General features: G+C 32.7%; 1 protein-coding gene across 1 annotated transcript in view; it reads left to right on the top strand.

Moving 5' to 3' along the window:
- The first annotated feature begins 1327 nt into the window (after window positions 1–1327).
- RYR3 (ryanodine receptor 3) overlaps window positions 1328–15157 on the top strand; it is a 223046-nt gene continuing 209216 nt past the window's right edge. Inside the window, exons 1-3 of the mRNA XM_067295678.1 lie at window positions 1328–1345; window positions 1565–1684; window positions 9362–9469. Of these exons, the coding sequence (XP_067151779.1) occupies window positions 1328–1345; window positions 1565–1684; window positions 9362–9469 (246 nt within the window). The remainder of the gene's footprint in view (window positions 1346–1564; window positions 1685–9361; window positions 9470–15157) is intronic.

Here is a 15157-nt window from a genome sequence, read left to right as displayed (position 1 = left end):
AATATTTTCTTCAATCTCTGATATATGTGTGCTCAAATATTGATACAGGAATGAGAGGATAAAAACTGCTTTAAATATCTTTATTTTCATCTCATACCTTGCTCTGTCTTTTTTCTCCAAATATGTATCAGTTTCTGGTTCCAATCTGAAAAAACTCTTGGCTTGGGGGAAGTAGTAAAGAATGTTTAATTGAGTTGTTTATATTTAGCAACTTACTACACTGAAGTTTAAAAAGCAGAAATATTTTTTACTAATGAGTTTAAAAGCTGAGAATTTTAGAGAACATTTTACAGATAAGTTGAAGCAGAAGCAGCAGTGTAAGAAAAGGAATTAGTTTAGCATTAATTAGATAATTCTGTTTACCTCCTACTTGACTATACCTCTTTTTTTTATAAAAAAAAAAGTTTATGAATTCCCATTCTGTACTGTTAAAAAAACCTACTGATTGGTATGCAAAACTAGATAAGGAAACACTGTCAAGAACTGCTGATTGGTTAGTCTTAAATATAATAGCTATTAATGTTAGTAATAGTGAAAGGCAGTGAAGTGCCACCTAAAAGAAAGCTATATAACTTAAACCCATTTGTGAAATCACACAAGTGAGAAAACTGGTTTTGAACTCTCATTTTAAAGGGCACTTTACTTAATTCCTTTGATGAAAATTACTTTGTCACTCCCAGCTTTTATTTTCAAGTGTCAGTAGGTGTGCTGCTGTTACAGTAATATAGTATTTTGGTTGCAGAATGAGACTAGAAGAACTGCTTCTTTTAGAACATAATTGTTCAAATGACCTCTTTGTGCAGTACAAGCGGCTGTTGTGTATCTGCTTTGTTAATAATAATTGGCACCAGTAGAACTTCATAACTGGATGAGACACTGACATATCATATTGCTCTTGTTTTATCAGCTTCCACCACCTTAAAAACTTCTAATGCAATGTTTTGGTGAACGGTTAAATATTTGCATGAAAATAATTTTTTCTATAGTTAGTAAGTAGAGTTATTCTTATTTAGTGGGCAGTTTTAGAAATTAAAGTAATTTTTAATTGGGTATATACCTTTGACAGCTGAACACTAAGAATCTATTTTGGCATGCTTATATCAGCTTTAGTATCACAAGTTAAGAGGTGAATAAGGGCTTAGTATCTTATAAATAAGTGTCTCTTTGGCATTGCATTGTGTAACAATTTGCAAAGAGTTTTTAGGATAATTAAGATAACTAAACAATAAGATCATTTTATCTTACTTTTGCGGAGTGTTCTTATTCTTGGAATATGCCTATTGAGAAGCAAGTCCTTATGACTGTTAACTGAAAAGTCATTTGAAAGATGCCTCTTGGATCTTTGGTAGTACTCAAAGATTTCTAAATTAAATTAGACTTTAGAACTAAGATTGTACATCCAGAGGACCTGTGCATTTAAATATATGTCCGTGCTAACAATTATATGAGAGTATAATATGTTCATGTTTTCAACAGATTCTTTATTCCATTTTTTTAGCAATATAGCATGTGTCTAACTTCTATATAATTATTATTTTCTTATTCATGCCTTGTTTTGTGACAGGATGACGAAGTAGTACTTCAGTGTGTTGCCAGTATTCACAAAGAACAACGAAAGTTCTGCTTGGCAGCTGAGGGACTTGGGAATCGCTTGTGCTTTTTGGAACCAACATCAGAAGCTAAAGTAAGAATTACTGATGGAGATGCTCTCAGCTGGAGTAACTGACTGATGAATGCTAAGCCACTTAATAGTCATGAATACTTTTAATTGTGTCTCCATAATGTGATGCTAGATATGAAATGATGGGAAGTATTGAAAGAGTATTTTCTAATCCATGGTATTTTTTTTTACAATTATATGCTAAATCGGAGCTTCTTTGGTCAATTTTCCCTTTAATGGTAAAGGAGATTACATAGTTAAAGGACCATGTATTGAGATGTACTTCTTAAATAGTTTTTTTTTCATTTTATAATTTCACTTTTTATATGCTTTTCTTGCTGTAACTGCATCTGCAGATTTTATAGAGATTCTAAACAGACTTTAGCTTTCTAAAGTATATTTATGGGCCATACTTGTAGACAGTACAAAAACACCATTTAACTTTTTAAAATGATTTCTACAACTGAAATGCTTCATATTTTCAAAATTATTTCTCCAGACTCTTATTAAGGTTAAAGTTCACTAAATAACTTCTTCCTGTACTGCTGTAGGTTCTAATATTTTAGTATCCTGGACTGACACTATCAGAAGTGCTGTCTTCTGTTAGTGACGGACATTAAGTGTTGCTTCCAACAGGGTTGATTAAGCAGATAGCTGAGATTCCTGGGAACTGAATTATTAAGTGATTGAAAGCTTTTAAAGGTAACAGGTAGCAAATGGAAAAAAGAAGCTAGAAAGCTATGAGAGAAAATGAAAGAAAATAGAGTAGTAAGAGGAACATGGGAGGAGAAAGGAGAGAAGAAACTTGAGGCCAGTACTAAGCAGAATGTTAAGAAAAAAGGAAAATGGAGGGCCTCTTCCCTGTCTTCTGTTTTCTCTGCATCATTTTCTTTTTCTTTGTTTTGTGCCTCTGTTTTTTTTTCCCTCCTTCCTGCTCAGTTACTTCTCCTTTTGATTTTTGCTGTTGTGTCTCTGTATCTTTTCTATTGAAATGTTGCCATGTGGTACTATTTTTAGTCTAGGTATTATGACCATGTTAAACACAGTGTTTATTTACATAGTGTGAGAGGTCCTTGTCCATCTCTAAGGTGAAAAAATTATGGTGCTTCTAAATTTGCATACCTTTGCATTCTGACAGTTGAGTCATGATGATTTATTTACTGTGTACTTCACAAATCTGTAATAATCTTTTCATATGCTTAAGTAAAAGCAGTTAGTTTTCACGTGTTTTCAAGTATTGTCTTAAAATTCTTAAACAGTGATGGCTTCTTGAAAAACAAAGACTTCTTAAAAGTGTTTAATAATTGACAGTTCAAGTGCAGTGTAATATATCTAGTACTAATGTTGACCCTGTTAATCTGTAAGATAGTGTTTGCTTCTCCTGTCCTAAGAAAAGGAAGAATGATATGTGTGACTGTAGAATCCCATAGAAGCACTTTACATTCCATAAGTATCTTAGTATTAGCTACTACCACAGAAGTTACTGGAGTTTTTTGAAAATTAAGAGGCTAAAAAATGTTGTATGTAACTGCTTTAAAAGAGCTGACTGAGGAGCTTTCTGAACTACTAATGTTTACTGAGGACATTGAAGAATTTTGGAAGAGGCATGTATGTATGTAAGTCTTTTGGGGAAAAAAAAAGTGCAGGTGTGATTTGGGTGATCTGAGAACACAATACCTACCAATGGCACTTACCTTTATCTGCATTTAGACAGAATTTTGGTTATGAAATAAAAAGATATTCAAAATGGCACACATCTAGTGGACGACAAAATTATTATTGAGTAAATGTATTCCTAATTGAATCCTAGAGGGTTCTGTTCTTAGTGCTATGCTGTTGAGTATTTTGTCAGTTAAGATTAAATCATTTATCATACACAGTTTTTTCAGGTGATAAAAGATGATAAAAGACTGGGGAACTGGTCGTTGATGAAGAAGTCATGTCCCCCATAGAAATATCTGTAATCCCTTGCACGTTAATAGAAAATAGAAGTGTGTTTCAGTACTGCCTGGGCAAAGTCTAATAACTAAGTATATAAGTATACATACAAAATGGGAAACTGTATTCCTGTCACCTGTAAAGAATGTGAAGGTCATGGTGGATGTTATGCAGTCATGAATTCCCCGAGTGATGTTTTGCTCAAGAGATCTAATATACCCTTTGGAGGTATAATCAAAAGAAACTTGATGGAGATGTAAAGTTACACTACCTTTGCAAGTTTCTGTTTTATATTAACTCCATAGCAATGCTGCTGGAATAGAGAGTCCAGTCTTGGCATTCAGATTCATAGGAATGTTGATAAATTGGAGAGAGCTCCAGGAAGTGATATGAGAATCATGATCATTGTGTAAAAGGAGGGCACAGAATGTTCAGTTTAAAAAAGGGAAGGTATGGACACTACCCTCAAGTTTCTAAAATGGGAACATGGATAACAGAAGTCCTTTTATTTTAGAAATCAAAAGTATAATAAAATCCAAAGGCTGGAAGTTGGAATCAGGATCATGTTAAAAGTTAAATATTAATTCTTTAAAATAAATCGTCCTTCCTGTTAGAATTGTTCTGTTTACCTGAGATGGATTATTTATCTTTGGAAATTATTTTATAAAGCTAGATTGTTTCTGTAGATTATGCTTTAAGAGGAAATTACATTAGAGAAGATTCAAGGCATGTTTATAAACAAGCATCCAGACTATCAGTAGATAATCACAGTGATACCTTCTACTACTTTATCTCTTCCAGTTGACCACTTTACCAAAGCCAAAATCTATTTTCAGTACATGTGAAAGCTTGCTTTCTTTTCCCCCCTTACTAAGCTTTGGCTAAATATTGTTAAATCAAGAAAAGTAATTCACTCATTCAAGTAATATTGGAAGAGAGAGCAAGGTAGACAGAAAAAAAAAAACAGTGTACCTGTCGTTTCCAGAATGAAGAGGTACAACTTCATGGTTAAGTTTTTAATCTGAGTTGCATGTAGTAAAAGACTGAAGATAAAAGTAGCTAAAATGGAAGGGGGTAGTAGAGGGTGAGAGAAAGTATATTTAAAAAAAAGGTTCTTAGAAACTTAAAGAGGAAAAAATGATGTTTCTTTGATTGGCTGGTCATTAGCTGTTTTAGTAAATTTGGTAACATACTGAAGAGATGAAGAAATTACAATATACTCTGTTCAGATTTTACTCTAAATCCATAAACAACTTATATGTTATATTCTTTTAGAATTTTTTAGTAACAATTGTTACTGTGTTGGTTCTCTAATAATATATATTTAGATGATTGGCTTTTTAAATATAAATGCACTTTTGCGTTAATTCAGTATGAATTAATTCAGTTGTACGAAATGATGTTCCTTCTCTCTTGTGGGGCTACTTTTTGAATTATTAGAAGCTGCTTGCTTAAATAATGTCTGAAACTTAAAGTGTGTGTGTGTGTGGGGAAAGCTAATTAATGGCAATTTGTTTTTATATGCATATTTTTTATATATATTATTATTAAGAATAGCAGAATTGCTGAATGGTATAATCTAATTATATTACTTCACTGTTCTTTTCCTTGTTTTTAAAGTGATACTTTAAAACATGATGGTACTTGAAAACCAATAAAATTTAGTGCAGCAAGGCTAATTTATCCCAAGAGCTAAGAAAAAAATACCTAAAATTTGATTGCAGTATACTAGCATCTCTTCTCTGAGTGGCAAAGTTAAAAGGGTTGAATAAACTTAAATGTCTCAAGTAAGTTAAAAACGTATGTCTTAATTACAGAATATAGTAGTGTGCAGGTCTGGTAAAGGTAAAGCTAGTAATTCAATAAACCTATTTCGTAACAGCTTAAGTCAGTATTTTTTACCCTGCAGGCTCATAGGCGGTATGTGGGCAAAGGTTTGGCTGGTAAGCACAGCACCTACAAGAACTTCACTTTATGATAAAGTCAGGAGCAATCCAGAAGACTTTGTGAATTGCATTCAAAGTGTAATGTAGGAACTGGGGTTTCCCCTTAGCTCTTTTTTGGACCTTCATTTCCCCCTGTGCAATGCAGCACAAACTTAGTATAATTATCTATAAAATTGTTAAAAGTGCTGTACAGCTTCTTGCACAACTATTATTTATATATAAGGAATTACTGTGTATTGAAAATAATAGTAGACTGGCAACATAGACATCAAACTGATTAGAAACATGTTTAAACTTTGCATAATAAAACTTTTATCTCAGTTCTGTCTTCGTTGCCACTGTGATTGATTGAATCTCTTTGACTTAGAAAATGCTTCCTTGAAATCTTTTGAAGCTCTTTTCATTAGAATGTGCTTGTAAGAATATTTCAGCCAGCATCGCTTGCATGCATTGAATCAATGCATCTTCCACCTTGGAGTCAGATATAGAGAATATTAGAAACTTCACTGAAGCTTTTCTTGTGGCCTTGTTGTTTGTCCTGCTGGCTTTTGCTGTCACTTATCCTAAGCAACTACCAGTGAAAAATAGACTGGTGTGTGTTATTAACTAGGCTGGGATAGGCAATTGTCATTCACTGCTGATGACTAGATATGTACATACCTTTACAAAGTTAGTAAATAATACCAATTCTGAAAATACTGCTTTTCACCAGTAAATCACGATGTGCCTTACAGGAGAAAATTTTTCAATATTCCCTTTTTAGATGGAAGACTTAGGCAGATGGATGTAAAGTGCTTTACCTAAGTCAGTCAGCAGTCTGTGGAAGTTGTGGCCTGCTGTCCTACTCAATAGGCCATGCTGTCTTTCTACAAAGTATTTTAAGTTGCATGAGTAGAAAATCCTATATATTGATACAATTTTTAATTTGTAACAAGATGTAGCCACTTTTTATTACTAAGTTTTCATTTTTCTCCATCTGATTCCATTGCCCCACTCTAACTACTGTGTAGCTCATGTCTGTCTGCGCATGCCACATCAAACCTGGGTGTTGTATGCTCTAAACTGATTTCTTGACGAAGATGACAGATAAAAATACAGTCATTTGAACTGGACTCAGTTAGATTCATTTTTGTGAGAAAATAGAGTTATTTTAAGACTTAAATGATCTGTTGAACATTTCTAGTTCAATAGTGAGTTTTATTTATCTTACCACCTCATTCAGGAAAAAAAGGTGCATTCAGTCTGCTGAGTGTGTTGATGCGAAACTGGTAACTGTACCTGAAGGGCCTGTTTGGAAGTAGTCTCAGTAATAAAAACTTACTTTTTATAGAAAGGGCAGCTTTCAGGGTAGCACTGTTAATTGTTTCTTCAGATTACTTGGCAAATTCATATAAGCTTCCTATACCAAATTTGTCTTTTGGTTTATCTTCCTATATGTATGGACAAGACTGTATAGAGGTGTTCTGGAAGAACTCCAGAAAACTCTTACTGACTTCAAAGAAGTATTTGTTCCAAATTCCTGCCTTCATTTATCATTTATCTTTCAGCCTGTTTATTCTGCTACGATAATTTGCTTTTTATAAATTACTTTCTCAGCATGCCTTTAAATGTTTGTAAAACAAAATGCTGTATTCTTAAATAAGAAGTACCATTTGACATTTTTCTGTTGTTAATAATGCTTGAAAGTGATGTTGGTGTAGTCCTGTATGGCCATTTCAGCTTTCCATTGCCAGAAGGGGGATAAATTCTTACACCTATTCCTACTTTACAGCATGTTTCTAAAACCTCATCTTGGTATCTGAATAGATTTTGTTTTAATTTCAGCATGAGGATTCCTGATGTGAATATTTCTCATCTTTTCCCTATAGCTGTCAGCTCTCAGTATTCTTATTTCACTGATCATTAATTGTTGACACTTCTGGATTTTTGTGGGATTCCTTAACAATACTAAATTGGTTGGAGTTGGGGAAAAAAAATACAAATTTACAGATGGTTGAGATTTTATGAAATCTTTTTCAATTGTGTAATTATTAAAAGCATGAAGTGGTCTGCCAGGCAGAGATTGTTGAAGCAAAAACATCAAACTTATGAAGCAGTTCGATAGTGTCATTTGGGAAATGAAGACCTGAAATCAAATGAACCTTGACTGACTCAAGGCTGATTGCTACCTAGGTCATATACCCTCTGCATAAATTACATTTCACTGATATTTCTTATGTCAATGGAATTTAGCAAAAAATTTGCTGACATCCAAGCACAGAAATTGTGTGACTTGAACAGTATGTGATAACTTTAGTATGTAACATTACCATTCTGAACGAGAGGTTAGCTGGTTTAAATGGTAGGTGGAAAAATCCTTAATTTCATAGTTCTCTCTGTTAATGTTCTTACGTATAGTTAAATGCACCATATGTTATGAAAAAGAGTAAGAAGTGGAAAATTACTTGTGTTAACCTAGGATGTAGCTTTTTATACAGACTAGGACTAGGAAAATACAGGAGAACAAGATATGTGGTTTTAGAGGGTTTCTTTCATTAGTACAGCACTGAAGTAAGAGCTGCAACAATTTCAAATCTAGATGCTGCCTGCGTGGCACTAGACCAGTGGCCAGATGGATGTTCTTTAGTTTGCTTAGGTAGATGTTAGATCATACTGATTATGCCATACTGAGTTTTGAGTGGCATTAAGTGTCAGATATAATCTGATACTGATTAAAACTGTTACAAACTATGTTATTTTTTCCCCAGGTAAGGTTCTAGTATAGTTTCTGAACATGATTTTTTAAGTTTCATGTTGAAAATACATACTTTTACTTTTTTTAATTCAAGTGTGCTACAAGACCAATGTAGTTAATACACAGTCAAAATGACTGACTTCGATAATACAGCATCCATTTTACTTAAGAGGTACTATAGGATGACAACACAAAATATATGTTTTAAAAATAATTATGTAGCTTACTATGCTGCTAGGTGCAAATAAATGCAGTAAAGTAATTGGTACTTTTATTTCCCTGTCTGGTTCATTGGTAAGTACTGAGTATCTAGTGTGGTATAATTTTTTATGTTCATAACAGCATTAAAATATTCTAAATAAGTGTTTCCAGATAATACATTTTATTGACAAATAAAAGAGGCATACAATCTAACCTACCTTCAGTTGTAATTCATTTCAGTGAGAAATGGTGCCATCTTTTTGTCTGGTTATATGAGAGGCCTTCAGTGTAACCTGTTAAAGAGTGACCTTCTGGTTACAATGTGTGCATACCTGGGTGCATATGTATAGGTGTTACACACACACACACACACACACTTAAAGTAACAGACATACTGATCTGGTAATTCAGGAGAAGGTCCCCTAAAATAGGTTTTATTATTATTTGACGTCGTTCTGAATCTTTCACATTTAGTGACAGCTAAATAGGTATGTTCAAATCTTCAACCTTATACATCAAATTGGATCATAGACCTTCTCTTCTGTTTTGTCAGTGTTGTTGGAGAACAAACATAGTAATCATGGTTTGATTCTAAAATGCAGGAAAGCATGCAGAGAAAATCTTTTTGCTTTTGAACCTGAAGATGTTTTATTTCACTGTGAGGAATACAGGTCTCGGAAAAAGAAAGTTACAGCACTCACAAATTATGAAGAATGGGTTTATACTATTTTCACCCAGGGAAATATCATGTATCTCAAAATTGAAAGCATTTTAATTTAAAAATTGTATTTAATGTTTAGCCATGCGTGTTCAAACACACTTTGCATCTTATTTAATCTGCTTTGCTCTTCTGTTCTTACTATTTTTAATTTCTTTTTACAGTATGTTCCTCCAGACCTTTGCATCTGTAATTTTGTACTTGAACAGTCCCTCTCTGTCAGAGCCCTGCAAGAAATGCTGGCCAACACAGGGGATAATGCTAGTGAAGGGGTAAGTAAACTGACAACAAAAATTACTGAATTTCTGAATATGGATTGTTTTCATTTCTTTCCTTGCTCCAAGATATTCTAGGAGAGAGGGCTCATGTGATAGTAGGTTCTTCAGCTTTCCCATTTTCCTGGGATGTTATTGCTCTGCTACCATAATTATATTCATTTATTTTTAGCATTGAGTGGCAGGTGAGGTTAATCTGTTGAAATATTTACAAAAAACAGAAACATCACGTTCAGAGATAAGTTAGTACCACTAGTCCAGAACTGGCTACTGAAAAATTAATAATAGAGCCCTTGGACTGAGTCTCACTTTTATGAACCTGAGAAGAGTGAGCAAAATAGGTTTTCTTTCAAACTTTGTATTGTATTACAGTGCCTTAAATCAGTGGGGAAAGTAAAATATTTTGTTCATCTCACATAAATATTCATTCATTCATAACTCATTTCACTGAGTTAAAAGTTTTCAGGTATTGTGATTTATTTGACTTATGCTTACGTGAAATTAAGAACTAGGAATTAAGTTCTAGCAACAAAAAAAGTCACAAATTTAAATATATTTTCTTCAGATATAAAAATTCAATTTTTTTTTTGTTTGTAAATGTGTAACTAAACTGCTGTAGCATTATTATAGTTATTTAACCTGTGATAAGAAGCAAGAGTTGTTGGGTATAAATAAGGAAATAAAAATTCTCTTTTGTGTTTCTTCAGCTATATTAAAGCACAAGCATACTTTTAAGTAATGCTTATAGGATAGCAAAAAGTAACTGTGCAGTCAAATAAAAGGTTGTTATTGAGCTTGCCTGTCACATCACTAACCATATGATTAAATTATCATTTCAAATCTAAGCCATCCTAAGAATGACTGAAAGACAGCTTTTACACCGGAGAAATCAAGATGTCAAAAAAAGTGTACTGTATTATACTTCACTTATTATTGACAAAGCTATTTAAAAACTGTGTCTTTCACAGAATGTCTAAGCCATTTGTTTGGCAAAAAATCATGATATCATCAGTAAAAATGAAGCCTAATCCAAACTCCAGGTCCAGATTTACCTGGATTTTCAATGATCTGCATGCCCAGCTGAAATTCACTGCTAATTGTTCGCCTACTGATGAGATGAACTTGCATCCTATCTCCAAGCTGCTGCTTCTGGAAATTTTAGGTGTTACATTTGCTCTTGCATCTTTGAATCACACACACACATATATATATATATAAAATGGTAATTTAGGTAAAGTATCTAGTCCTATATACTTAGGTAAAGCTTGTGTTCCTCTGAAAGTTAATGAAAGTGAGCTATGGTTTCCACTCAGTTGGTCACTGCTCTGTTTTTATTCATCTGTATAAGTTTTAGGACCTTACAATAAAATGTGACATCATCTTTGTTGTGTTTTTCTATTCAGTGAGCAATGAAATCTGAAAAACCTGGAAATGCCACTTCTTAATGTGTGGAGTGAAGCATTATTAACAAAATAATACTAAATAAAGGCCTTACAGTGTTTGCAAGTTATAGCAGATTCTGTAACTACTGTTTCTGGTTCCATGGAAGGCACAAAATTCACCTAAATCAAAATCTTCCATGTTTCCCTCTCAGAATTAAACTTGGTAGTAGCACTCAAACAACTTCTCTTGACATGACTAGTATCTAATGCAGGCAACCTCAGTGTATTGATGTTTACCATAGGCACCTCTCAGGTTGCTGCTGCCTGATCCGATCTTACCAGATCACCTTGCTGTACTTTAACTGATTTCTCAGCATAGTCCAAAAGCCTGGGTGCGGGACAAGAAACAAGATTATGCCCTTATTTTTCTTGCTTTGACCCTAACTCTCCAATCTCAGCTGACTAGCTGTGACATATATTGTCTATCCTTCTCTATTCTCCCTATTTATGTTTTATATTCTTTAATTTAATATTGAATTAAACTTACTCTTTTGTGATCAGAGCATAATGAAATTCTATGGCTTTACTTATTTTACGAGATTAAATGGCAAATAAAACTATGCAAATCAATCTGCCAGAGCTAGATATTCTGCCAGGTTTTTCTTCTTTTACATGGAGCCAGAAAACTTGTATTCTTTTTCAACTGTTACTTTTTTTTTTTTTTTGAGCATACACACAATGTTAAGATTTTGTCACATTAGGCAAAAGGAAAAATGGAGGTCTGAGGAAGAAAACAAACATAAAAACACAGGTGATCTCAGTATTATCTAAAGAAATGTACTTAAAAATAACTTAACTAAAAATAATTTTACTTAAAAATAACATAAAAATTACTTAAAAATAACATTTCATTTTAATGTTTTTTGTTTAAAATACAAATTTGTATTGTATTTGTTTCATGATGAGGGATTTCTTTTTATCTCTTTCTCGGTTTCATATACTGTGCATGCAGTTTTAGTGCTATCTTCCTTTTTTAGGATAATCCTAGAAAATAAAAGGGAAAACTATGTTTGAAGGAGAGGATTTTTATGATTTAACTGAATAGCCTGTAGTAGCTCCTAGAAGAGAGAACCAAAAGGATGTTTTATCCAGTTGAAGCTAATTTTCTTTCTAATGTCATGTCTATTTATGTGGAAATCATATATTTCAGTATGTGTATTATTTTTCTGAAGATAGAAATGACTGTAAAGTAAACTTCTGATATTTGTTTCTTGAATTATAAATTGGCATTCATTCTGTGGTCTGTTCATTGTGCAACAATTCACCATTTTAAAGCAGTTTTAGATTTCATCTATTTGTAAAGCAGATGAATTAAAGCACTATTTAAGCATTTATTATACAACAGTGACTCTTGTTTTTCCAGGGAAATCTAAGTGCAACTCTAGCTGTGACTTGATATGCCATGATTGCTTGTTGAAACTTTTAATAGACTGTATACTTTAGATAAGAAGTAGGAAGGAAAATCTGTAAAATAAAACTTTTTTGTTTTTCAAAAAAGAGAAAAGTAGAGGTGGTCAAATATATAACTTAACAAATATATAACTTAATTTATAAAATTTTCCTTGAACTGAAATTTTCATTTGAGATTAAATAATTAGCCAAAGCTTTATATCATCCCAAAGAAACTGTCTGGCACCAATGCTAGAACTGGCATGTGTATATATATTTTTTAATTTACTTTGTTTCTGCAAGCATTCAAGGGAGGGAAAGGAGTCTCTCCTTTCTGAAGGAGTAAATTTCACTTTGCAAGATGGCTTCTCCTGTGATACAAAGTTATACAGATGTTTAGAGGGCTTCTAGGTTAAAACTCATGATTTTTCATGCAGATCAGTAAATATTAAATGAGTCAATACTCCTGGTTTTATTTTTATCTGAATAACATGACTGCAGAATTTCAATTAAAAAAAATTAAGAGAAGGTTGCTAGTTAGGAATGATTGATGAGAAAATGTAAAACTGCAGTTTTTTGCTTTCACAATTTTATAATACCATCCTTAGTACTAAACTTTTTTGCTATTAAAGCTAAAGAAAACTCAGTTTATTTCTCCATAAGAGTGTTTCTGCTATGCTTTATGTGTGGAACTCATATCAGTTCAGTTAGGAAGTGTATGTATTCAGGACTGGTAGCACTAGCAATTTGATTGAGAGGTTATAGTTATGTAAACCATAGATTTATATAGTAATGAAGTGTATGTACACATGCAGAGAGAGTATTCCTACTGTCTATTTTAGGCTATTTAACTTAAATATAATTCAGAAGACTAAAATCAGGAGCTGTATTTTGTATTACAGTCAATGGATAGCGGTAGGAAATCTATAGAAGAACAGTTTAGGATAAACCTTGGAAAACATCTTAAAATGCCCTAAGGTATTGTATACATTTTGAATACCATTTGCATAGTATATATGATAATGTGGCATAAAGTGATATAAACTAAACTTTCAATGGATAATATTACTCATGAAGGCAAAACTAATGAGCTATGCAGGTTATTCAGAACAAGTGCCCTTCAAAGAACATATACCAAGAGAAACTATTCCATCTTGTGCCTATGCATCATTTTTTACAGAAATGCTGTTTTACAAGTGCTGTAGCAATTTAAACATTTGTGCTGATAGTATTTTATTTCTTTTTACCCATAAAAACATCTATTTGCTTTAAAGTCATGTTCAAATATGTGGTATACTTAAAGACATAGTCTCAGAAAATTCGCTTGTGAAATCATACATCTCAAGCAATTAAGATATGAAATATAAATAAAGGCAGGTATCAACTATTGATGTAGTTATTAGTTAGAAGATGGCTATGAAAAGAAATTTTGATTTTATGCTACATCAAAAATATGTAACTTTTCTTACTGTAAAATGAAATTCTGTCTGTACTTTTTCAGAAATATATTGATTTTGGCAGTGTTTCTGTAGGGAAGATTTCTGTAATTCAACATTAGAGAGTGGCTAGAGCATCGCTCTACACCATGAAATTCTCGTGCTGATTCAGGTTATATTTTTGTGTTAAAGAAGTGGTTCAAACACTGGAGTCTGTAGGACTTTATGCCCTAAACACTGAGCTGAGAAAAGTTTCATTTTTCAACCCTTGCTCTAAATGTTTTTACTTGGAATCAGCTCTTCAGTGAAACAGATTTATCGCCTACAGGCTTAAAAAAAATAATCATTGAGACCACCATCTTTATTGATTTAGAGAAATTCAAGGAGAAAAATATAATTTTCTGTTGGAGAATTTTTGCATTTCTTAGTTCATTCAAAATTCATGTTAAGCTGTGGAACAAAGGCAGGCCTTTAGACACTGAAAACATGTAATAAGAAAGATTTAATCATGTTAAAATTGATACAACTGTAAAAGTCTAGACATTTTCACATATAGGTCTAACTTAGGGTGAAATGTGTGTGTGTTCATAACCATTTGCCCTTATGGCAACTCCATAATGAAGCTGAAATTCAGGTTTCCAGTTTAACAGGGAAGGCTCACTATGCGTGAAGAATACAGATGTTTATTAGTTTAAATTATGTGTATGATCCTGTCCTCACTCCCCTTATTTCTTAACATTTCAATAATATCAATGGTGCTACAAAGATTCCCACTAATGAGTATCTGATCTAGAGAGTTGAGATTGGATTTTCAGATTTACTCAGTTTTGAGTATTTACTCTATTTACTCAGTTTGAGCAAAGAAATACTAACAGTTAAAACAAACCATTAAAGAAATGTACAGAGAGCATCATGATTTTTTGAGCTTCTTAAATAAATTAAATGGATTTCTAGACAGATAAAAAAGCTGACGCTGATATTTGCAAATTTATACCATTTAAAAGTAAAGGAAAAAAAGCGTGCAAAATTATGTTCCTGAATGCATATGATAGAAAAAGCCAGTCAGATTGATTGCCATCTTGGTAAGAGAGAGTGATGTACAATGCAGTAAGGAATTAGCAAGAATTCCTCACTTCCTCCCCCCAAAAGACAAAAGTATGTCTGTTAATCTATTTTATTATCTCCCATTTTATGGTAAGCACATGGTCACTGTTTCTGCCTCAGTTCCTGCTCATAAATATAATTATGTAAAACTACTTCAGTATTTGTACTATGGTATGCTTTCTTACTATTCATTTGCTTTCAGAATTAACATTTTACTGGAAGACAGTAAATGTTGCACAGCATATCACTTATTTATTCTAGTCAAGATGGAAGTTTCTTCCAATGGTATATTCTTTCTTTATAGCTTCATATTG

The sequence above is a fragment of the Apteryx mantelli genome, chromosome 4 (genome assembly GCF_036417845.1).
Source record: "Apteryx mantelli isolate bAptMan1 chromosome 4, bAptMan1.hap1, whole genome shotgun sequence".
In the NCBI taxonomy this organism is placed as follows: Eukaryota; Metazoa; Chordata; class Aves; order Apterygiformes; family Apterygidae; genus Apteryx; species Apteryx mantelli.
This window is presented reverse-complemented; position numbering and strand designations above follow the sequence as displayed.